The sequence below is a fragment of the Ursus americanus genome, chromosome 3, assembly GCF_024610735.1.
Source record: "Ursus americanus isolate L20-20 chromosome 3, mUrsAme1.1.p, whole genome shotgun sequence".
NCBI lineage: Eukaryota > Metazoa > Chordata > Mammalia > Carnivora > Ursidae > Ursus > Ursus americanus.
The window spans coordinates 95,957,153-95,980,220 of record NC_142129.1 but is presented as its reverse complement, the minus strand read 5'-3'; the positions used below and the strand labels follow the sequence as shown (position 1 = coordinate 95,980,220).

The 23,068-nt window shown below is 48.2% G+C and overlaps 1 protein-coding gene across 1 annotated transcript in view; it reads right to left on the bottom strand.

Annotated features, from left to right (window-relative positions):
• ABCA13 (ATP binding cassette subfamily A member 13) overlaps nt 1–23,068 on the bottom strand; it is a 368,906-nt gene that overhangs the window by 105,254 nt on the left and 240,584 nt on the right. The window contains exons 47-48 of the mRNA XM_087861234.1: nt 22,136–22,223; nt 16,240–16,348 (exon numbers count right to left, since the gene is read on the bottom strand). Coding sequence (XP_087717360.1) covers nt 16,240–16,348; nt 22,136–22,223 — 197 coding nt within the window. The remainder of the gene's footprint in view (nt 1–16,239; nt 16,349–22,135; nt 22,224–23,068) is intronic.

Genomic DNA, 23,068 nt, shown 5'->3' with positions numbered 1-23,068 from the left:
CGATCTTCTTCTGCTTACTTAAGGCAGCCTGCCGTCTGTGCTTTGCGTTCTCTTACGAGGGCATATTCCATCTTTAGAGAAATGCCGCGGGGTACAAGTCAACATAAATAAATGAAGAGGCACGGACCTGGAACGGAGTACTCCAAATCCTCCCCAGTTCTGCCCCCGAGAGCCTTGTCTTCCAGCCACATGCCACCTGCTCCCCTCTCCCGCTCTGCCAGTCTCCCCCCTTCCACCGTGGGCTCAGCCACGCGCAGAAGCAAGTTCGCTCCCAGCAGAAGGAACAGTGGAAGCTATTGGTTCAGCAAGCCCACTGTCCAGTTTTCCAGCACAATTCCTTTGACTTTAAATTAAAACTGCCCAGGTGTTCGCTGCAGGCTCCCACCGTGTGTGCAGAAGGCTGCCATGTGCTTTCCTAGACCCTGGACGTGATTTACACGTTTGTCCTGAACCGAGTCACAGTCTTGACCCCCTGCCTGTCTGGACCGGTAACACCCACCTGTATTTCTCCCACCTGTCTTTCTTCCCCTGAGCTTGACCTTTCCCCCCTCCCTCCAGCACACACCAGCTCCCACTCTCCCTCGCTCAAGTACTGACTCCTGGGCAGCCCTGCACGTGACCTGCTGCCACCAGCTCTGCTGGGAGGTCGTGCAGAAGCTAACAGACTTCAGACAGTGCTTACAAAAGTGTGGTATCCTGCCTGAGTGCGGCAAGTGTCCCCTGGGTGCTAGAAACAGTGAAAGTATATATTCAGTGCTGTGCGCTGCTCCTGGCTGAACATGGCAGTGAGAGCTTTCTAGATGAGAAAGCATCCAGAGACTTGCAGGGAGCTAATGAGGGCATGAGAATTGGATTATTTTAGGAACTTGGATGAATTCTGGAATTGTTTAACCTGAAGACACACACGCACGCACACACACGCACACACACGCACACACGTGCACACACACACCCCTGGGGCAGGAGGCAGCATGCAGAGGTCTTCGATAGCTGAAGGAAGGCGGTGGAACCCAGGACACAGGCTCAGTCTGTAAGGTTTGGGAGGGTAAAGTTGGTCCAAGGAGCCAAATTCAGAAAACAAAAAAAAAATCACCCAACTAGAGGGTTGGAACTTCAGGCCTGCTGAGCTATGGGGCTTCACGGGAAGAGGATGTGGGAGTCTGGGTCTCCCCCAGACCAAGTGGCTGACAGTCCCACTAACTGTAAGCACAGGGCTTTCCCGGTCCTGTGAGCCGTGCTGGTACACTGTCGAGCCAGGCGAGGCCATGGAACCCCTCAAAGCTACACCCAGATGGTCAGAAGTGGGGGCAGCCCAAGCCCCGGGGGTGTCGCTGGCATGGGAAGTGAGGGCACTGACCCATGGGGTCTGCATTCCCTCCAGACAGCACCAGGACTGATCTGCGGGTCACACACCTGGGGTTTCACAGGATCCCCTCCAGAGCTGGATTTTTCTCCTCGTCTAGGAGTCCCGCTCTGGGCTCTCTGCACCCTGCATCCTCAGGAGCTCCCTGGGTCTCCTTGGGCCTCCCTGAATTGTTGCGGGTGTTTCTTACGCACCTGCCAGGTGTGTAAAATCCCAAACAGAACCCATGCTCAGCCTGCTCCACGCTCCTCCCCCAGCTTGTCCTGCACCGTTCACATCCCCGTCATCCTCCCAGTCACCAGACTCAACTTACATCGGCCTCACTCCCCTTCATCCCCCCACACATCCAAGAAGGGGTCAGGCTCTGCCATTTCCCACCACCTCCAGGCCTAGCGCCAGACCCCGTCCCGCACACTCGTCCCTGCCCTGGACCACGGGGACATGCCCCGCCTCTCAGCTCACCTCTCCCCGGTATTCCCAACCCTCTGCCAGCACCTCTAGAGAATTCCCACAGAGAAATAGAAAGAAAACACAGAGCCCGTATTTTTTACCCGGACATAAGATGCCTGTACGACCAAGTCCAAACTCTCACGTTATCTGATGGCCCCACTGTTCCCACCGGGAAAAGAGCATTGCTACTGCTGTCCCTCATCCTTACCTGCGAGTGTGCCTCACCTCTTCCTATACAGACATTCCCGACTTACAATGGTTCAACTTAGGACTTTTTGAGTTTACAACGGTACAAAAGTGATATACATTCAGTAGGAACTGTACTTGGAATTTTGAGCGGAGATCTCTTCCCGGGCTGGCGACGTGCAGTACCTCCTCTCTCGGGATGCTGGGTGGCAGGTGCCAGGCAGGTGCACGGTCCCAAGGGTCCACAACTGATGCCCTGACAACCCTGCTGCTCCCACAGCCGCTCCGTTTCTCACCTTCGGTACAGCCTCCAATCACAGGAGATGGTCGGCACTTTTTATAAAACAGGCCTTGTGTTCTAGGACTTTGCCCAGTGTAGGCTCACGAAGTGTTCTGAGCACACTGAAGGCGGGCCAGGCTAAGCTCTGATGTTCGGGAGGCTGGGTGTGTTCAGTGCATTTCTGACTTAGGATATTTTCGACTTCAGATAGGTTTATCGGAACAAAACCCCATCGTAAGTCCAGGAAGATCTGCGCTTCCTTGTCCAGCCCCCTCCCTGCTCATGGCTGCTCAGGGATGATGTCCATTTCTGAACACCTTCCCACAGAAGCACAGAGAGCCGTAAAGGGAAGGGAAAGGTGGTCTTCAGGCCCTGAGCCCTTACACACTCGCGAGCAGAGACAAGGAGCCGGCATCCCACCGTAGATGAAGAGCCACCTGTGGTCACGTGCTGTCCGTGGTGCAGGACGTCGGGGAGGGGGGGTGTAAAATCTTACAGAGCAACTCCGTCACATCAGTGCAAGTTCGCCCGTCTGCAGAAGCGAACTCCTAAGTACAGACACTGAGAAGGCCTCCCAGGTCTGGCTGGGCTTCCAGACTCTGGCTGCAGGTGCCACCACCTTTTCTCCACCAGCATGCCACGCACCTCCATCCGCACACACGTCTCATTTTCCAGGGAACATATCTTACAGTGGGAGGGAGATGGGGGGCTGCTCTCTAAAGTCCCTGCCCTGCTCCCTCTGTAGCAAAAAGCTGCAAGCATTTTTGTAGAGTGCAATTACAGGATGGTCAACGACGGTGATCGGCTTCTTATTTTGATCAGGTTGCATAAACATCTTTTCTTACTTTCAACCGTGGGGTCCTTGCTGAGTGATTAAGGACAGTACTGATACTGGCTTTCTGTCTCCTCGTTCCTCTGTGATGAATTTATCGCCCTTCATTTTCCCATAGGCCCTGGATTTGTGCTATCCTCCCCTGGCTGTAATCTAGCAGGTGGGAATACATCTGGCCCTCCAGCCACAGGTGAAGTGAGTGAAGCCTCCTGTGGTCCCCCATGAGCCAGACCCCTGTTCTGGGTGTTCCCGTGATACGTTTTCTCACGCGGTAATCGGATGATGACTTCCGTGATACAGAAGCCAGCACGATGCGCATGGATATCTTTGTGAGTCAGCTTGCAGCATCTGGGAACTGGGGGAAACGGAGCCCCAGGAAGAATTCCAGCTTGGACACCCTTGTGTCTTCCAGAAGCTGAAATGGGAGCACAGAATTGTGGCAAATGCCCTGAGCAGGTGACCTGTTCCTGACACGGGCAGGACTCACGTGTCCGGGGTCCCATGCCCGTGTGTGTCTTCAAGTGACCTCCCAGCACACCGGGCAGTGAGAACCCTCCCTCTGCACGGGACACAGCGGTGCCAAAAACACACGAGCAGAAGCGTGAGGATCTCACCAGGGCAGCAGGGGAAGGGGCCTCCATGCCAGCCATCCTGTCCTGTCTCCCTGTCCTGCTGCTTCTGAAACATAAGCCTCCCGGGTTCTGCCCACCTTGTTATCCGAGAAGGACAAAACTTCTGAACCCCCGAAAGTACAGCGGCCAACCCTCCCTTCCCGGGGCCTCCACGCATCCATAATTTGGGGGGGGCACAGTTCTTCATTTGGTGCTGACTTTCCAGAGTCCTCTGATTGACACATTCTACACACAGTAAATATTTAAATACAATCTTTTGAAGAAGTGTGCATGCTCTGCGGCTGTCTGCCGGGGCCAGTGGGGAGTCCTAATGGCCCTGGAAGGCAGCCCTCCTGCTCAGGGCTCAAGGCAGCAGAAGGGTCCCAGGCCCCTCTTTAAAAGGCCACCATCACGCTAAATCTTCACGGCTGTACCCATATCTACCGTGAAAATGAGAAATGCTCTTTGAAAAGTAAGATATGGAGAAAGACAGGACCGTACAGCACAGTGCTTAAGAAGGAAGCCATCAGAGAAGCAGGAAAACCCTTCACCTGCCTTCAGAGACTCGAGCCCCGCTGGGCACTTACACCGGCTTTGGCAAGACGGCGGCGCGTCCACGTCAGACCTGCATCAACAACATTCTGATTTTGTTCTGATCTGAGTGATAGAAATCTAGGCTCCAGATCACCACGACGGCTCGTGGGGGTCATGTAGGGATTTGGCATCTCCTTTCAACAGACTCCCCCATGCGGCACCTGCAGATGGGCGTGGACAGGTAGCCCCCTCCCCTCGCCCCTGCAGAGCTCCCGGTCCCCAGTGGAACTCAGTCCACTCACAGGAGGACACGGAGGAGGTGGCACCAAGGAGGGAGCAGGTGGGGTGGGAGCCCCGGGAAAGGACCCGGGGCCAATGACACATGCGCGGTACCCAGTGCAGTGCTGGCAGGCAGCCCTTTGACCTTGAAGTAGTCAGAGGGCTGGCAGGTGCCCAACAGGAACCCCCGGGGCGGGCAGCCATTAGGTTTACCAACGCTGCCTGAGCTGCTGATTTTCACACTGCGATTTGCTATCACTACATTCCCTAGAAGCAGCTCTGCAGGAGGAAGTATACTTCAAAATCAAAGTAACACCTCTCTACACGGGTACTGAGATTTTGTTTGTATTTTGCAAAAAGGGGGGGCGGGGAGACTGAGAGTAAGCATCGTGTGTGCCTATTTTCTCAACAGTAAAAGAGCAATAAGAGAAAACACAGAGAAGACGACCCTCTTCCTCCCCGTGAACCCCGAGTTTCCCTAGACCCCTAAAGGAGAGGCACCAGGGAGAGAATGGGTGCCCGCACGTGACCACACGCCCTCCAAGACCTTCTCATTACCACCAGCTGCTCCTTAAAATAGTAACTACAGAAATCAGAGCTCCTTGCACAGATCCATGGAGACAGAGGAGGGACACGACCCATCTCACAGATCAGCATCCTGCCGACGCACCTGTCCTGGGACGGTGCTCAATTTAGAGACGGGGCAGCTGCAGGGGGTGGTGGGGAGGGGAACATGGGGAAGGAAACCGAGGCACAGCGAAGTTCTACCGACTTACCTAAGGCCAAACACAACAGAGTGAGACCGACAACCCTGATTCTATGGATCACAGTTTATCCTTTTTTTGTCAAACTAGAAAAATCATTTATAGCCTTTGACGTCCTCCTTGTAAAAAAACACATTATTGCAATGGACAATCTCCATAATTGGGCTGTTATTCCCATTGTATTGTGTGTGCTCAGAACGGTATTTAGGTGACAATGGCATTGTGATGAAATCTGGGGCTGGCGATGTTAGCAAGGGGTCCAGGCTCTTCACGGGCAGCATTGTGGTTTCAGCCCACGAGGGAAGAAAAGGGCTCTCCAGCGTCTACGTCAAACGTTTTCAGAAACGATGTTACAACATGTAAGTTCTGAATACACTTGAATGATTTGTCTTTCTTTGATTACTCTTATCATTTATATTCTGGCTTCTCTAAGAATTGGCCCCAGCGATGTATAAATGTGTAACACTAGCTCTCTCATTTACTATTCTCATCATGGTTTCCAGACTGTGTAGATCTGTCATTTGTAAAAATGCACATCTGTGCTTTTGTCTGGGACCCATTATGATAGAAGATACTTAACTTGTCTCCAATTCAACAGTCACTTTTGGGTCCATTCCTCTTATAAAATGTATGTCTCTGCAAGTATCAATGCCCCAATGTCTGCAGGCATCTACACCAAAAGAACAGACCGGCCTTAGCACCAGTTTTTGTCCGAAGGATTGTTTTCTTTTCATTGATTCACTGTGAGTCATCAGTGAGATATGAAGGACAAAAATGTTCATTGGGCCCAACAGAGTATTAAGAGAAATGTATGAACTTTCCAGGAGGTATTTCAATGGCTTTCCTTCCGTCTTCCAGTCTCTCTTTTTAATTTTTTGCATTTTTAAAAGATTTATTTATTCATGCTGAGAGAGAGAGCGCGCACGCATGTGCTCAGATAGGTGGGAGGGGCAGAGGGAGAAGGAGAGAGAAACTCAAGCCGACTCGGTGCTGCACTCAGGGCCCCACAAAGGGCCCGATCCCACGACCCTGAGACCACGACCTGCGCTGAATCCAGGAGTTGGACGCTCAACTGACTGCTCCACCCAGACACCCCTCTGTCTTCTTCCTCTTAATCTCTCCTGGGAGAAAGATTGTTTTCCCTCAATATTAAGCTTATTACTCTTATTGAATAATAGAGGTCAATTGTAAAAAGTTTAAAAAGAAAGAGTAAAATTAAAATAAGTCCTAATCTAATTCAAAACCAACCAGAGGTAATCGTTGTTTGCACTGTGAAATCAATTATTTCTGAATGTCCAAGGTCTTCTCGACACAGGCACGTTACTACAGAATTATGTTTCACACTCCTTATCTTCTACTCCATCAGTCATTCTCGACCTTCAATTAATGTTTCCATCACACAAGTGCAAACATTTGCATCTAGGACCAATGTTCCCCGAGTTCTTTTATTCATTCTGTGGATTCAGTGTTTGTGATGTTGATTTTGATTAACCTCTCAGATGCTGTCCTTGGGCATTCTTTCTTACTAGGCTGTATCTCCCGTAGGTTCCGAGGTACAGCCAACATAAGAGCATCTCTGTGCCTTGTTTACTTGATGGCAACATCTTCATGTTGCCATTAGGTACTGAATTTGGGGTATATTTTCCTTTTTCTTTCCATATTCCATAGGCAGTATCCCCTTACCCACTGGCTTCTGAGTTTGTGATTAAAAAGGGAGATCAGATGCTGGTTCCTCCAACTTGGAGTAGACCCCATCCTGCCAGGTGCTCTCCCTTACTGTGGAGACACCCCAGAGCAGCGAGCACACAAAGGCCAACAGGTGAGAGAAGGCGGTGGCCACCTGGGGACCTCGGGATGTAAGGGAGAGCATGACAAATGACCGCGAACTTCCTGGTGTCCTTCGCGCCTCTCTCGTATATCCCAGACAAGGCAGCTCAGAAGACTGCAAGAGGGGAACTGCCGAGAGCAGATGGCCGTGAGGGTCACACGTGTATACATCGAACCACCATCCAGGAAACTAGATGAAAGGATATACTGAAAATGTCGCAAATCAATCAAAATGGAATCCTGAAAAGCTGTTCAAGTCACTCAAAGGAAAGCAAGAAAAAAACCAGAGGAAACAAAACGAATAATGAAGTATCAGACTTAAGCTTATCGGCACATGAAGCCTGTTGATTGTAAATAGACCAGTCGAGAGGTAGAGATTGGTACAGTGAATGCACCAACCAGGGAGCCTCAAAATACAGGAATCGAAAACTGATACAGCTGAGAGGAGAAATGGAGAAATCCACAATTATATTCGTGCATTTCAGTACCCACCCCTCCAGCAGACGATGGAACCGTCGGACAGAAAATCAGAGAAGATAGAGATGACCTGAGCCCTACAACCGACCAACAGAACCTGACTGACATACACAGCGGTCCCACCAACGGCAGCCAAAGCCACATTTTTAATCCCTGTGGAAACTGCACCAACACAGACCACATGTGGACCACAAAACAAACCTCCATCAAACTTAAAATGATGAAAATATGCAGAATGCATTCTCTGACCACAGTGTATCAAACTAGAAATCAATAAGTTAGGAAACAAGCAAATTTCAAAAACCTAGAATTTACACAACACACTTTGAAATAATGCCTGGGTCAAAGAGGAGGTCTCAAGGCAAATTTTCCAGGGTCAGAAGCTGGTCTTATTCGTATTACTCCCAAAGTAATCAGTTCTTGCTACTTACATCTTTGTAAAAAATATTATATATTTTTTTTTCTTTATCCTTGAACTTTTGAAAATTCAGCGGGATTGTTTATCGATGATCGTTATTTCCGTAACTCCCAGTCTCCCAGTTCAGGAATTTTGCCTGAATCATGGCAAACTCTTGCATTGGCCCCAACTTGTTTTGTTCTTGCTGCTACTTTTGTTGTGACATCCTTGCTTGTTACCTTAATCACTGTTTGTCTGCTTTCCTTCTACGCCTAATTCCTCCAGCTCTTCTCCTATAGTCAGTTTTTATATCATCTTTTTCCTCTGTGTTCTTAGAGGATATTCCGCGCTTGTCCTTTAAATCAAAAATTCTGAGTGCGGGAGAGAGCTCCACAATCAATAACCGGATTCTCTGTATCCGGTGAAAATGTGTGTTAACATTCGCTCCTTAGCCATCTCCTTTGTTACTGAAATATATCTGACACAGAACACGGTGTACATTTCAGGTGTACAAGGTGCGGATTCGCTACATTTATATACTGTGATATGACTACCATGTAGCAGGTACCAGCCAGCTTCCTCTTACCCCACTCTGAACCTCAGCCAGCCTTTCCTTCCGATCTGTCTTGTTTCCCAGAGTTCACACATTTCCTTGTACTTATATGGGTGTGAACTTACAAGATGTGTCCCAGGACAAGACCTTCTGGGTGTGTGCCCCGCTGCCCGTCTCTGAGGAGAGGGGTAGTTCCCAGACCACGCTGGGTGTGAGGGCTGATCTGTCTGTCCTTGTTCCTCCTCAATCCTGCTCAGTGCTCAGAGTCCTTGCTCCCAGAGTGTCCCTTCCCCTTCACCCTGGTGCTCTCGAGTACGTCCAGACCCCCAAGCAGAGGCTGAAGGTCACTGATGGCAGCCGGTTCCTGATACCTGCTAGTTGTTCCTTCAAAAAGCTCTACTAAGCACAGATCTGACAGGATCCCTGTTCTCTCATCTGAACTGGGGATTTATGCCCGGAGACTTTATCTTATTTCATCACAAGTCGTGTATCTTATTTCATCACAAGTCGTGTAGGGAAAACCATAATCTGTCACTCCTTGCTCCTGGGCACATTTCGCCCCCGCCCCCAGCTACAGGCACATCAACATCCCAGCAAGCAACCTGCGCTGCCCCACCCCCTTCCTCGGGGGGGGGGGGGGAGGGGGCAACCCAGTGAGTTGTAGCCTCAAGAGGATCCAGAAGGAAAGGTACCAATGAGGAGGAAGGAGGGGTGGAAAGGAAGAGAAGAGGTTTTTCCAGCTCAAGATGCAGAGCTGCCTTGCCCCACCCCCAGCAGGTGTCCTGGGTTCCTGGTAAGGGTAGCGGTGATAAGGGAAGCAAGTGGTCCTAGCGCAGGAGGGCAGGGGAGAAAGTGAGGGCGAGACTCGTTACCCTGATTCCCATGTACCCTTTGTCTCCCTGCCTCAGGTTTGAAAATGTCCATCAGTCATGAAGTTCCCCAGTTTGGCTCAGTGCTTCTCAAACCTGGCTGTACGGGAGAGTCACTTGGGCCATTTAAAACCTCCTGACAATCAAATCAGAATCTCTCCGGGTCTTCAACAGAAATCAGTGTTATTCAAAATGCTCAGGTGCAGGGAGTCGGACCAGCATGGGTCTAGCCCGCCCGTGTTGTGGCTGGGCTCAGTCCTCTCCCGTGGCGGAACGTCACGGATGGCATCCCCACATCTGGATGGGATCGGCAGGAGGGGCTGAAGGAGGTAAATCCCAGCATTCCGACTACTGCCACCACCCCCGCCCACCCAGTTAAATGAAATCAAAGCAAAACTCCCTTTACTCTTGCATCCTGCCTCTTTCCTCGCGGAAGATCCCTTCGCATGTAGACAGGCTGGGGAATATTGTCTCTCTCCTATTTTGACTCACTCCCTTGGCCCTGGTGCAGCCAACTTCCTCATACAGTCATTCTCTCAGATTGCTGTATAATGTCTCAATTCAATAAAACTATGCCAACTTAAAAAGTCACTATAACTAAAGCATTTCACACTTCTTTTCATCCAGGTTGATCTTTGTTCTAAAACATAACTACAGTGGAATAAATTGACGGAAGATGCCATAGTAACCCCACAATGACAGTGCAGCAACTCCTTTATTTAAATAATACAGATCTATGGAATACTTCTTTGGATAAGGATTTTGGAGAGCACAAACATCCGTACTCGGGACACCTTCCTAAAGTGCTTATGTTTTTATCTCCAAAGGCAGATGTAAGCACATAATAATAATACCAAGAACTGGGGCGCCTGGGTGGCTCAGTGCGTTAAGTGTCCAACTCGTGACTTCAGCTCAGGTCATGATCTCAGGGTTGTGGGATCAAGCCCTACGTCGGGCTCTGTGCTCAGAGAGGAGTCTGCTTGAGATTCTTTCTCTCCCTCTGCCCCTATCCCCTGCCTCGCTCTAAGATAAGTAAATAAATCTTAAGAAGAGAAAGAAAGAAAAATGTCTATTCAGGCCCCCTGCCCATTTTTTATTCAGTTTATTTTTCTGATACTGAGTTATAGGAGTCCCCTATACATTTTGGATATTAACTTTATATATATTTGGTTTGCAAATATCTTCTCCCATTACATAGGTTATCTTTTCCTTTTCTTGATTGTTTCCATGAATTAAGCTAAACCTAGAAGAACAAAAACTACAGGATCCCATTTATCTGGGAAATCTAAGAAAGCCACACTCGCAGAAGCAGAGAGTGGAATGGTGGGTACCAAGGAATGGTGGGTACCAAGGGTTGGTGGGGAGGAAGAAATGGAGGGAGGCTGGTCAAAGGGTACGAAGCTTCATTTATACAAGTAATGAATCTTAGAGATCTAACATACAGCATATAGCATAAAGTTTAAGATACTGGACTGTATACTTAAAAATTTACTAAAAGGGTAGATCTTGGGTTGCTTTATCACAAAAATAAATAAGGACAAGGTAGGTAGGTAAGTAGGTAGGTAGAGAGACAGATTCAGATAGGGCAGGAGGAAACGTTTGGAGGCAAAGGGTATGCTTACGGTAATGACTGTGCTGGCGGCTTCACAGGTGTATATTTACCTCCAAACACATCAGCTTGTGCACATTAAATATCTGTAGCTTTATGTACATCAATCACGCATACCTCAATAAAGGGACTTAAAAAAAAGAATGCACAGGAGCGCCTGGGTGGCTCAGTCAGTTAGGCATCTGCCTTCAGCTCAGGTCATGATCCCAGGGTCCAGGGATTGAGCCCCACGTCAGGCTCCTTGCTCAGCGGGGAGTGTGCTTCTCCTTCTGCCCCTCTCTCCCAAACACTCATGCGCTCTCTCTCACTCTCTCTCTCTGTCTGAAATAAATAAATAAAATCTTTAAAAAAAAAAAAAAAGAGAATACACAAAGTTGAGCAGAAAAAGGTAAATAAGGTTGAGAGACCATGTTCACAGAGACAACGCAGGTGCACAGAATGACAGGTGTATGGGGCTGGCACGCGGAGGGGACAGGAGGAAAAATGAGGTTGGAATGATAGGGAACATCTGAGGTGGGGATCTAGGGGACATGTTGGGGAGACAGCCAGGGGCCCATGGGGCAGAGCTACACTGCCCAGGGAGGAGGTTGGGGAGGAAGCTGAGGGGCTGCCGGGCCAGACCAGGGAGGACCCTGTAGGTCACGGGTGAGGGTTTGGATTTTTTTTATTAGTGATATAAGAAGCTGGAGGGGTGTGTGATCTGCGGAACACATTCCATGGGTCACTGTGGAAACTTCTGGAGACCTAAGACTTGGGCCAGGGGGCAAGGGGAGCACAGGGGCTCCCCCAAGATGCCAGTGCTGGCACCCGGGCAAGAGCAGGTGGTGCCTTGGGCCAGGTAAGTGTTGGTGCACGTTGGTGAAAATATGCACCTTCAGCATTCCAAGCACAGAAGGGACAAGATTTGCCAATAACCACGGGATGTGCATGGAGAGGCGCAGTTAAGATTTGGGGTTTGGCCTCAACTGACCTCATCTCCCCTGGAATCCTGAAAACATCATGTGGCCTGCAGTACAAATAACTCAACTGCCGATGGGGAACACAGGAAGGAATAAAGCCTCAGACATGAACTCCGCTCCACGTTCTTCTCATCCGCGGACGAGCTTCCACGGCCACACCTGTGTTCCCCAGGCCACGAGGAGCGCTTGCGAACTCCCCGTCCCATCACCCAAGTGTGTCCTGGCCACCTGCACGGTCACAAAGCTGGACACCTGTGCAGGAGGAAGGAATCGACATGGGAGAATTCACTGTGCAAACCACATCTATTCGTGGTAAGCCAGCACCGGCCTTCCAGGACTTCAGAAAATGACTCCACTTGAACGGGCTGCCCTAGAAACCTCCTCTACGTTGAGTTCTATGCTTATGACAAGGGGCTCTGAGGAGCCGCCAACCCGCCAGGACACAGCAAGGGCAAGGTGGCCCACCCTGGGCTCTGGAGCCTCCTATCGGGGGGGCTGGGTCAGGGTCCAGAAAGTTCCCTCATCTCCAAGGCAGGGATGTCCGTGTCATGAAGACCCTGTCACAGGACCCCAGTGATGAGACCAGGATGTGCTGTCTGTGTCGTATGGTGACTGAATGTTCAGCTAGTGTGGCCAGGATGCCCCTCAGAGCCCGGTTCTGGGGGGCTGCTGGGGCCCAACAGGGAGCAGAGCACAGGCCCCGCTCTCAGCAGTTCATCCAAGCTCTCCCTCCAGAAGCTTTTGTTTCATTTCAACAATGAAGCCGCTAGTTCCAGGTCCGCCCATTCCCAGATGCACAGGCAAGCATCCAGGGGTGAGAGAACACCCCTGTTCAGGGCCCTGCCTACGGAGCTCCTGACCAATCCTTTGATACGAAGGCACGAACCTTCTCCTGGGGGTGCTATGATTTGTATGCCCCCTATTCACTGCACAAACCTTCCTTTCCCATGACAACTGCCTCAGCAAGGCAAACGAGAACTGAAATTCTGGCAGAAACAAATGCAATATCACTAAATTTTCAGTAACTGAGAATAAATGTATTTCTCAAGTCAGCGTGACTTTTCAACCAATAAGGAGTCCACTCCTTGCAAGAGACCTTTCTGAGATGAATGTCCTCTGGGACATCTGATCACCCAGAAAGCCGGGCACACGAGACACAAGTGACTGACACGCACATCGGGTCCACATTGTTCCCGGACAGTGATCCACGACACAGGGGCTCGACCACACACAAGACTCAAGATTGTGGCTCACAGCTGGGACCCAACTTAAGGCTTATGTGTTTAACTCCAGGTCGTATGAATTAAGGTACAGTTTAGTAGTGACACCATTCCGTTCCTTGCGCAGGGAAATTTTAGTCGTTGGGATCATGGTTTTCAGCTCCTGGACACAGGCTTCCGCCCCTGCCTGATTCCTCCTCTCACTTCAGATCTGTCTAGACAGCAGTCCAGTCGAGCTGGGAGCCCCTTAGAACCCTCATGATAGCACCGTGACCTCCACTGTGCATAAAATTTCTACTCCTTTATAGCTCCGCCCCCACACACTTTGTTACTGATGTCACACCTTACACCTTTGTATATCCTGTTCCCATTAGCACAGATTTCTAGGATTTGATGCTTTTACCTTTGTGTCTTGTGCAAGAGTAAAAAGTGAAGTTACAAACCAAAATATTCCCTTTCATTCTATCTTCCCCAAACCTCCAGTCACTCCTTGTTTTGCATACACTCGTGTGTGCACGAGCACACACACACCTACACACACACACCTACACACACACACACACACACACACACACAGAGTTTCTCTTCTCATTTTCAGCAAGCTTCCATAGAGCAGAGATTATCTATTCAGTCTAAATCTCATAAAATAACCTCTCTCAGCTTCGTCCCATCCGCTCGGATTTTCACCCTCTACAGCTCCACTGGACCAGCTCCCTGGAGGAGACCAACCCAAGCCCTGCATTCTCCCACTGCCCAACAATCCACGCAGAACGGCTCACCAACGGGCTTGACCGCCATCTTTATTAAGGGTGAGGCCGACAGGTTCTGTTCACGCTCCTTCTACTTAACTTGTCTCTCTCCTTTTCTGAATCCTACAGCACATTTTCATACAATGTGTGACCCAAACCAGGCATCTCTGCACCTGTACACATCATTTTACCCCTTCCCTGAACATGTGTTTCTCCTGACTTAGTTCTTATAATCTCATCAGTACCGACCAGGACCGTCATTTGTTCTTAAGAGTTCAGATTTCTAATCTATATCCTCTAAACTCCTTCTCTACATTTCTTTACTCATCAGGTTCTTTAAATTCTCTCCTTTCCCCATAACTAACACCTCAACCTTTTCTCCCATCTGTCTGAACATTATAAATTCATTTTCTCTTCCCTCTAGAGTCACGCTAGTCTTACATGGGTTACCTCCCAACTGTGAACAACACACTTCCAATAGGTCACTTGATTGCAACCAACCCTCTGCCCTTTAACACATGGCTTCCAGACTATTCTGTCTAATACATCCCTTTGATCATGGTACCCTCGTTCTCAAATACAGATAAAGGATGTCTATTAAGGAAAGTGCATAGTCCTGACTCTGTCAGACAAGATCAAGCAGAATTTGGCCTCAGACAACCACAGTTGTCTCTCTACCCTCACCTTTACAACAAGGTCAAACTGGACTCCCACCACCGAACTTGAAAGGACACTATGGTTCTCTTGCATTGCTAATACCTACAATAGCTTTTGGTCAAACTTTTGCCCATCCTTCAAGGTCCTTTGTTCGTGAACACCACCCCAGGAAGCAGCCTTATTCTTGCCCATCAGAAGTGATCTCTTGATCTGCTGGAGTAGTAAAGCAAAGGCTCTGTTGTCAGCTAGACCTAGAGCCATATCACAGCCCCACTACTTAACCTGCTCAGAGTCATAGCCGGTAGGTGATTTCTCTAAACCCTGGTCTTTTAATCAGTGAACCAGGTTAATACTGGCCACCTTACAAAACCACTATGAAAGTGAAATGACACCATGGGTATTAAATATCTACTAGAAACCCTCATACATTTCAGACACTTAATAAATATGGCTCTGCTGTCCATCATCTGAGGGACCTCTGCGTTTTTTCTTTTCTTAGGCATGCATATTTTAACTTTTGTATATTACCTATTATCGTGCCAACATAATTAAAATGTCACAAAACAATTAATCTTGTTTTATTAAAAACTTGGTGGGTAAAGGAAAACAAATATTGAAGTAAAAGATAAGGCTGGGGTAAAGTAAGAACATACAGGGGTAATTTCTCTGTGTTTACTCCCATGTGAACTGACGCTTCAACAAGTCTATCTTGTGAATAAATTATGATGGATATGGCCTGTTGGTGCTTACACAATTGATTTCTTTCTTACCTTTTTTTTTTAAGAAGCTGAAAGAATTTGATAAATTACACTTTATCCCACCCAAGGGAAGGAAATAACATCCCCTTAAATCAATAATTTCACTCTGGATTCCAGAAATGAACTTGTATCAATTTTTCAAAATAAGTCTTTTTCAAATAAATACCAAATAATGTCATTACTTCAAAATACAAAAGCATAGGTGGTAAGCCCTTGATCGGCTTAGATAATTGGTGAGTTGATGGCCCAGAGCAGAACAGATTATGATGTTTACCTTCCCTACAACATGGGTGATCTCTACTGTCTATAAGAGTATTCCATATAATAATGTCCTTAAAAAAAAAAGAAGAAATTATTCTTGCTTCTGTAAGATATTAAAGTCACGAAGAGGGAACTCTCAGTCATCTTTCATACCCTTCACTGTGCAGATTTGGTCATAACTAAAGAAGCTAAGAACACTTAATGACCCCAAACAGAGGCAAATAGGGCCTACCACTTTGCATGTATTTTCATACGAACAGGCTGCCCCATAAAAACCTTCTCATCACACTTTATGTTCATAGGCTTGATCTTTTCTGCTTCTTCCACCTCTAAAAACATTGTCTTTTGGGGCGCCTGGGTGGCACAGCGGTTAAGCGTCTGCCTTCGGCTCAGGGCGTGATCCCGGCGTCATGGGATCGAGCACCACATCAGGCTCCTCTGCTGGAAGCCTGCCTCTTCCTCTCCCACTCCCCCTGCTTGTGTTCCCTCTCTCGCTGGCTGTCTCTATCTCTGTCGAATAAATAAATAAAATCTTTAAAAAAAAAAAAAAAAAAACACTGTCTTTTGAGAGCAGCGAATGATAATGCATGGAAAATAACATTACCGTATTGTCTCCAGTCCTGGTCAGGGCGTAAGTGTCTCCACAGTATAAGGTTGTTTAGATGATTTAAGTAGGAAGGCAGGGAATGAAAGCTCTTCTGATTGTACCACACCTAAAAAAGAAAGATAACATAATGGCTCTCATGAAATTAGTTCCTAAGCCTTCGTCAGCTATTCCTGGACACGAACAACACGTGTCCATTAGGTTCAAGAGCACCTGAACGTTGGACCCAGCGCCATGTCCCCACACGGCTGGCAGAGAGCAGTGCATTTCAGTCTGCTAATTTTATATTTATCTCAAGCATATAATTTCCAGCTAAAAATAGACGAATTTTCCCCAGAACAAATGTGAATGTTGCTCCATAATTATATTCTCACAGTGAAAAAGGAACCTAAACCCATCATTTTTTTTTTCTTTCTCGGTTGGTAAGCTAATAAAATTTGACCTGCAAATTAAAAGCGGAGAAAATGATCAGAAAAAAATGATTACTTTCAAATTAATAACTGAATGCAGAACATTATTTCTCAAAATAAATTGAACTGAGCATTCGCTGAGCATGGAGAATAAAGTAGCATGCCCGTCAGACAGGCAGGAGATGGAAGAGAGAACAGGAGACAGACAACGTTATTAAAGCAGAGATAATAAGGAGCAGGAAAAAGTACTAATTGAACCATTAGTATCTATATTTCAAGATATCAATATTTTAACGAACTTTTTTTTTTTTTTTAAATACACCCAGTTCGGAAAACTGGCGAGTCGTCTTCGAGAAATCTAAGGACTCAACTGGCAACTTCTGGTCTTAACTCCATCGACTGGACAGCTCGTTTCTCTAGACGGTGCTGTCTTTTGTGACAAACAACTGTTCTCTACCGAAGCAGAGTTGTTCCCCACAAAGTCAGCGCTCAGAGGAACCTATCCAGGTCCTCACAGTTGGCAAAGTTAGGACCACACCTCACGTCCCTTACTTGCAACTGCGTTTCTTTTCCACATCACCCCCTAGGACCCATTGTCTTCCAACCAGGGTCCCAGGCAGCAGCTCTTGATTTGATGGGAACGGAATGGCTAAGTAGTACTTTCAAAAAAACAACTCGTCTACCAGACAAGGTTCCCAAGTCTTTCTCGGGTGTCCACTTCCTTCAGCAATTCAGAAAACAGACCCTTTATCTCCTCCACGCCAGCTACCACTACTCACCCTTCAAATAGTTTCTTCAAATAGTTTCTTAAGGTCATAGAGAAATTTTTTCCAATCATTTTTTTTAAACTCCAAAGAGGAAGGCATTCCACTAGGTGCTACTAACCACAGGACCCAGGACATCCTGGGGTTTTCTAGGGTGAGTCTGAGCAGATATAAGATTGTATAGCAAGCTTTTTTCATATTTTTTTTTTAAGTAAGCTCTACGCCTAACGTGGGGGCTTGAACTCACGACCCTGAGATCAAGTATCACATGCCCTACCGACTGAGCCAGCCGGGCACCCCCTGGGTAACCGATTTTTAAGACATAAATATGTATTTGCTAATTTACAGATGTGTGTAAGTCAGACACTTCATTCTGAATAGCACAGGAAGGCACAGTTTCTGTGACGGGGATTCACACTGAACCAGGGGCTCACATCACAGACCAGGGGTACCTCCTGTGTCCTACAACGACTCCTCCCACGCAGACCCGTCCTGCCACCCCCAGGCTCTCACACACAGGTACTGGTCATATTTCTGGAAATGACAGAAAGCTGGGATCCTGCTGAAGTCAAGGGGCAGGTGAATATAGCAGGAAAACCCCTGTGGGTGGACACCTGAACTCCTGGGATAGCTGTCCATGACTTTCCTCTGCCCTGAGGCTCCCTGAGCTGCTTCACTGTAGGGAAAGAGGAGAGACTACGGTGGTCTTTTCCCTAGGTCAAGGGCTTTCTATTTTTATTTTGTTTCATTTGTTTAATTTAATTTATTTTAAAAGCAGGGTGGGGTTTTTTTGACTTAGGAATGACATGGAACACAGGTATGGAGACCAAAGTGTCCTTGCTGAAATCAGGTGGTGGGGTGGCCCTGGGCCTGCTCACGCCCTACCCCCCACTCTGTGGGGGCTCTTCAACACCTGCGTCTGATTGCATTTATGGCTCCACTTCCTCACCTTCCCTGTATCCACACCTCCACACCCTCTGTGTGGCTCTTACACCTCCCCCTCTGACCGTGGGCTTGGACACGTGGCTTGCTCTGGCCAACAGAATGTGGCACGGGACAGGTTTGAAAAGTGCTCCCCTGTGCTTGCGGCCCCTCTGTGCCTCTGCTGAACGGAGTCCCCGACCATCATCCCAGGGAAGCCACAGCCAGCCCACCATACGTGGTCATGGCTGGCCAGATCTGTGCCGCCGAGCCTCGAGCAGGAGGATCCCTGGGCTCACGAGCTGGATAAAGGTTTACTGTGGAAGCCACAGGGATCCACGGCAGCATCTTACACAGCACTGGCACGGCAACAGGTGGCTGATACACACATTGGTACTATGCTCATGGGAACGGCGTTACTGTCACAAACACGGAAAATGTACGGCGTTGGTTTTAAGAACGGCACATGGGTGACAAAGCGACACTTAAAGAAATCTGAAAATTATAAGAGAAAAACTTAAAAAATGCAGGGGGGTAAATGGCAAGAAAATTGCTTTCCATAACAGAAGAGATGCAGTTCAAAACATCTGATAAGATGGTCACGTGTGGTAACTTCAAAGATAGAAATTGTGCCCACCACACTCCCTGCCTGGGATTTGCAGATCTGGAGACAAAATGTCAAGAGACAGCCCCAGGATGGAGACGGAGTCAGGGGTGTGGCAGCCAGAAATTCCATGAAGGATGCTGCAAAGGTGGGGGTGCTATGTGACCCTCTCAGGGGACAGAAGGTCATCTGGGAACCTAAGGGGGGATGCCCCACTGTACCCTGACAGTCCCAAAACACCAGGGAGTCAATTTAGAGGGAGCAGCGTGTCTCAACAAGAACCAGGTGCGGCCAGGGACCTCAAACAGATAAACAGTCCACGGGGCCTCCCAGGGAGTGAGGTCAGGAAGGTTCTGACAAATGGGCCCAGCTCTCTATAGACAAATGTCCCCTTCACAGGTGGCCATCCAAGATGATGAAGAAGCAAGTGACAGAGAGCAGTCAAGTGGCCACAGAGAAGGTGGAGTGGGACCACACCCAGGGAGCAGGACCAACGCCTGGTGAAGGAGCCTCCACACGGGGAGGGACCCCTGGATCACTTGCTGAGCTCCGCCCCCCCCAGACCCGTGGGCTCAATGAATGTTCCTTGTGGACGCTATTGATGGCTTGTGGTTATTTGCCATACAGAATTACCTTGACAGGGAATGATTAATTCACAGAGGGGGAAATATTCTTGAACTCCATTCCAGTTCTCTAAACTGGCCTTCCTTGAGAGGAATTTTAAATTCTTCAGGTAAGCAATACATACTTTAGGATGATGTGAAAATTAACATTTCAGACTTAGCAGAGTCCAAAGGAAGAGCTTTTCTGTCTTTCTTCCTTTTCTTTCTTTCTTTCTTTCTCTCTCTTTCTTTCTTTCTTTCTTTCTTTCTTTTCTGAAGAATGATTTTCTAAGACAGGAGGCTATATTCTGGAAATAAGATGTGGGATCTCCTTCCCCACCAGCCCATACGTCAGGACACGATAAAATCCAGTAACTGATGGAGGAAGTTAATCTACTTTCAAGAACACATTATGACACCTCAAGACAGACCTTTCCTGTCAAGAATCATGAGTAACAGTGTCTCAGAAAAGCAACCAAGTAGCTGCAAGGGAAAAAAAAAAATCACTCCATGGATATTCAAATGTCTCAAATTCCACTGAGCATCTTAGAATGTATGCCAAACCCCAAGAAGGGAACCGTGTCTGCCTTCTTATCTGAAGTGCATACATTCTAGAAGGTGTTTTGATTAAACAAGCTAAACACTCCAGATGTGAACGAAATAACTCACCAAGGTCCCAGGACAGACATTCTACAACATAATACATTTCTTCATCCTAGGTCTATTTCTATGCAAATTTCCCATTTTCTTTACAAAAAGGCTATGAAAATCAGACAGCATCTTATGAATGTACCCTAAAGGCCAAAGCCACAGCCGGTGGTTAATTCCTGAAAAGTGAATGCAAAGATTTGACATGACGTCAGCCTCCGACAGCACCACAGGACCTGCAGACACCCTTCACAGCCACTGTGGCACCCTGACTAACTGGCTTCCTGAAAAAGACACCCCGATACAATGCACGGTCATGCCTGTGCCTGGCAAAGGACGTTAGAAACTTCAGAAGTGGGGCACCTGGGTGGCTCAGTTGGTGAAGCGTCTGCCTTCGGCTCAGGTCATGATCCCAGTGCCCTGGGATCGAGTCCTGCATCGGGCTCCCTGCTCAGTGGGCAGCCTGCTTCTCCCTCTCCCTCTGTCTGCTGCTCCCCCTGCTTCTGCTTGCTCTCTCTCTCTCTCTGTCAAATGAATAAATAAATTCTTACAAAAAGAAAAAAAAAAGGAGCAGGTGTCAGGGAAACACATAAATCACATGCACCCCGATCACCAAAGCACATTTCTGTGGAAGCCCGGACTGCTGGGCCCCACACGTCTGCACACAAAGACACAACCACCCGCTACAAAGAATGTTTTGGACTGGCATAGATTAAAAAGGTAAAATATTCTCAGAGGAAATTCCCTCTAGCAATTTGGCATATTTTAATACTGGCCATATCAGACGTTCGAGAACCCAGCGAAGGCAGCTTAGGTGATTTTTCTCCCGAGCTATGAATCTTGATATTTTCCTCGTGAGCTATAAATCTTCTCCTGTGAGCTGCCCACAGAGGAAGAGACATCTGAAGAAACCTCAGATAAAGGAGGGATTTGTGACCAGGTGTATACAGTGACGGAAATTCTTCGTCAGCAATCACCCAGCGAAATGCGACGGTTAAAACTTTCATCAGGGATTATACTGTGAAGCATGAATGTGAAAATGTCCCTCAGGGATGACACTGTGAAGTACTCGTGCAGATGCTTGATTCCACCGAGGGGCGCCCCAGCAGGCACTCACCCTCACCCTGGTCCACGAAAGTCCCACCACAACGTAGGCAGGGCGCCTTCCTGGGCTCACAGAGCTCGACGTCCTTGCGCTCATTATACAACGGGTGTGCAAGCAGACCCAACACCACCACAATCTACTCTTTCCAGATTTCTCTCTCAATCGGGACCAACACCAGACTAGTTCACCCGTCACTGGGAATGAAAGCTTTGACTCTCTGGTCTTTCCCCATCTGAAGACCATGTTGACTTCTTTCCTTGGATAAGTTTCTGCTGTCATTCACCGCCTTGGGGACCCCACAGGTGGATGAAGGCGTGTTTCCTCTGATCCACTCTTCATTCCCACACAACTGAAAAGCCCTCCTACGGGTTCTCGGTGATGCCGAGGGAAACGTTTCTAATTCGCTGGGTTAGTCCCAGCAGGGCTTGAAGACCCAGACCTCTACTAGTAACCTCTTCTCCGTGCTGGCTCTCGGTCCATACAGCCTTCTGGAAGAAGGGGCACTTCAGGGAAGGTACAGAAGAGCTCCTGAGCCACCAGGGAAGCTGGCGATGTGTTCGATTATTCTGACAATGGGTTTTTTTAAAGACAGATGATCTTTGCATTCGCTTTAGCTCCAGTCAATGAATTCTGGTCTTAACAAAAAGCAGTAAAGCTTCTTGCTACATCACTCTACAGTCTAAAGGGAAGCAACTCCTTTTCTCTTTTGTACATCTGTTTTTATTTCATAGTCACAAACGCTGGGGTCTGATTCGGTTCCTCTCATGCCCAGCAATATATCTGCATACCGAGTTTCCCTAGATGTTCCCTAACACAGGAAGGAAAAAGAGGAAAACGATTACCTTCACCAGAGTGTCTGGTTGCCATGTATTTGGATTTGCATCTTGAACTTGATCAGGGATCCGCACTCCGAAAGACCAGCCTCCAAGCCTGATAATAGGAACAGGGGTTAGTGCTTTATTTTTTTATTTTGCCTACTTTTTTAAAAAAGATTTTATTTATTTATTTATTTATTTATTTATTTATTTATTTGAGAGAGAAGGAGGGATAGCACAAGCTGGGGGAGTGGCAGGCAGAGGGAGAGGGAGAAGCAGGCTCCCGCTGAGCAGAGAACCCGACGTGGGACTCAATCCCAGGACCCTGAGATCATGACCTGAGCTGAAGGTAGACGCTTCACCGACTGAGCCCCCCAGGAGCCCCCAGGTGGCTTTAGTGCTTTAATCAGTGACCCAGGACATCCAAGCAGAGGGTGTTTCGTCCCCACGAACTAGTTATGATGGCCTGAGAACAGCAGGCCCGTGATCAACCCCCTTCAGTGACATGACCCCACAGGTGCTCAGGGCGCAGAAGGGCATGGCGAGGCTCCAGGGTCAGGTGTCCATGGAGGACCCTGCATACTCAGCAGGTGCAGCTAAGGCTTGTCATACTAGGAAGGGACCTACCGGGACCGATATTTTGTTAGGAAATGCACGTCACGTCCAGGACAAGGCTGTGATCACCAGCATGCTATTTTAATTAACGGTTGCTCCTCCTGCAGATTGGCTATTCCAAATTATGTAATCTGTCACTCTTTCAAGCTACCTCGTTTTGCACTGTTTTGCTTCCCTACTCTGGCTTCTTTCTCTCCAATGCAAATATCACCCGTTCAGGAAGGTGTCCCAGAAGGCTTCAGTTGGTGCCGAGTTCCTCCTCTCTAGGGTTCTCACAACACCCAACATCTCCAACCAATGATTGCACTGTCACCCTGGGTTTTAAGAGTCTGTTTGCTAATCGTT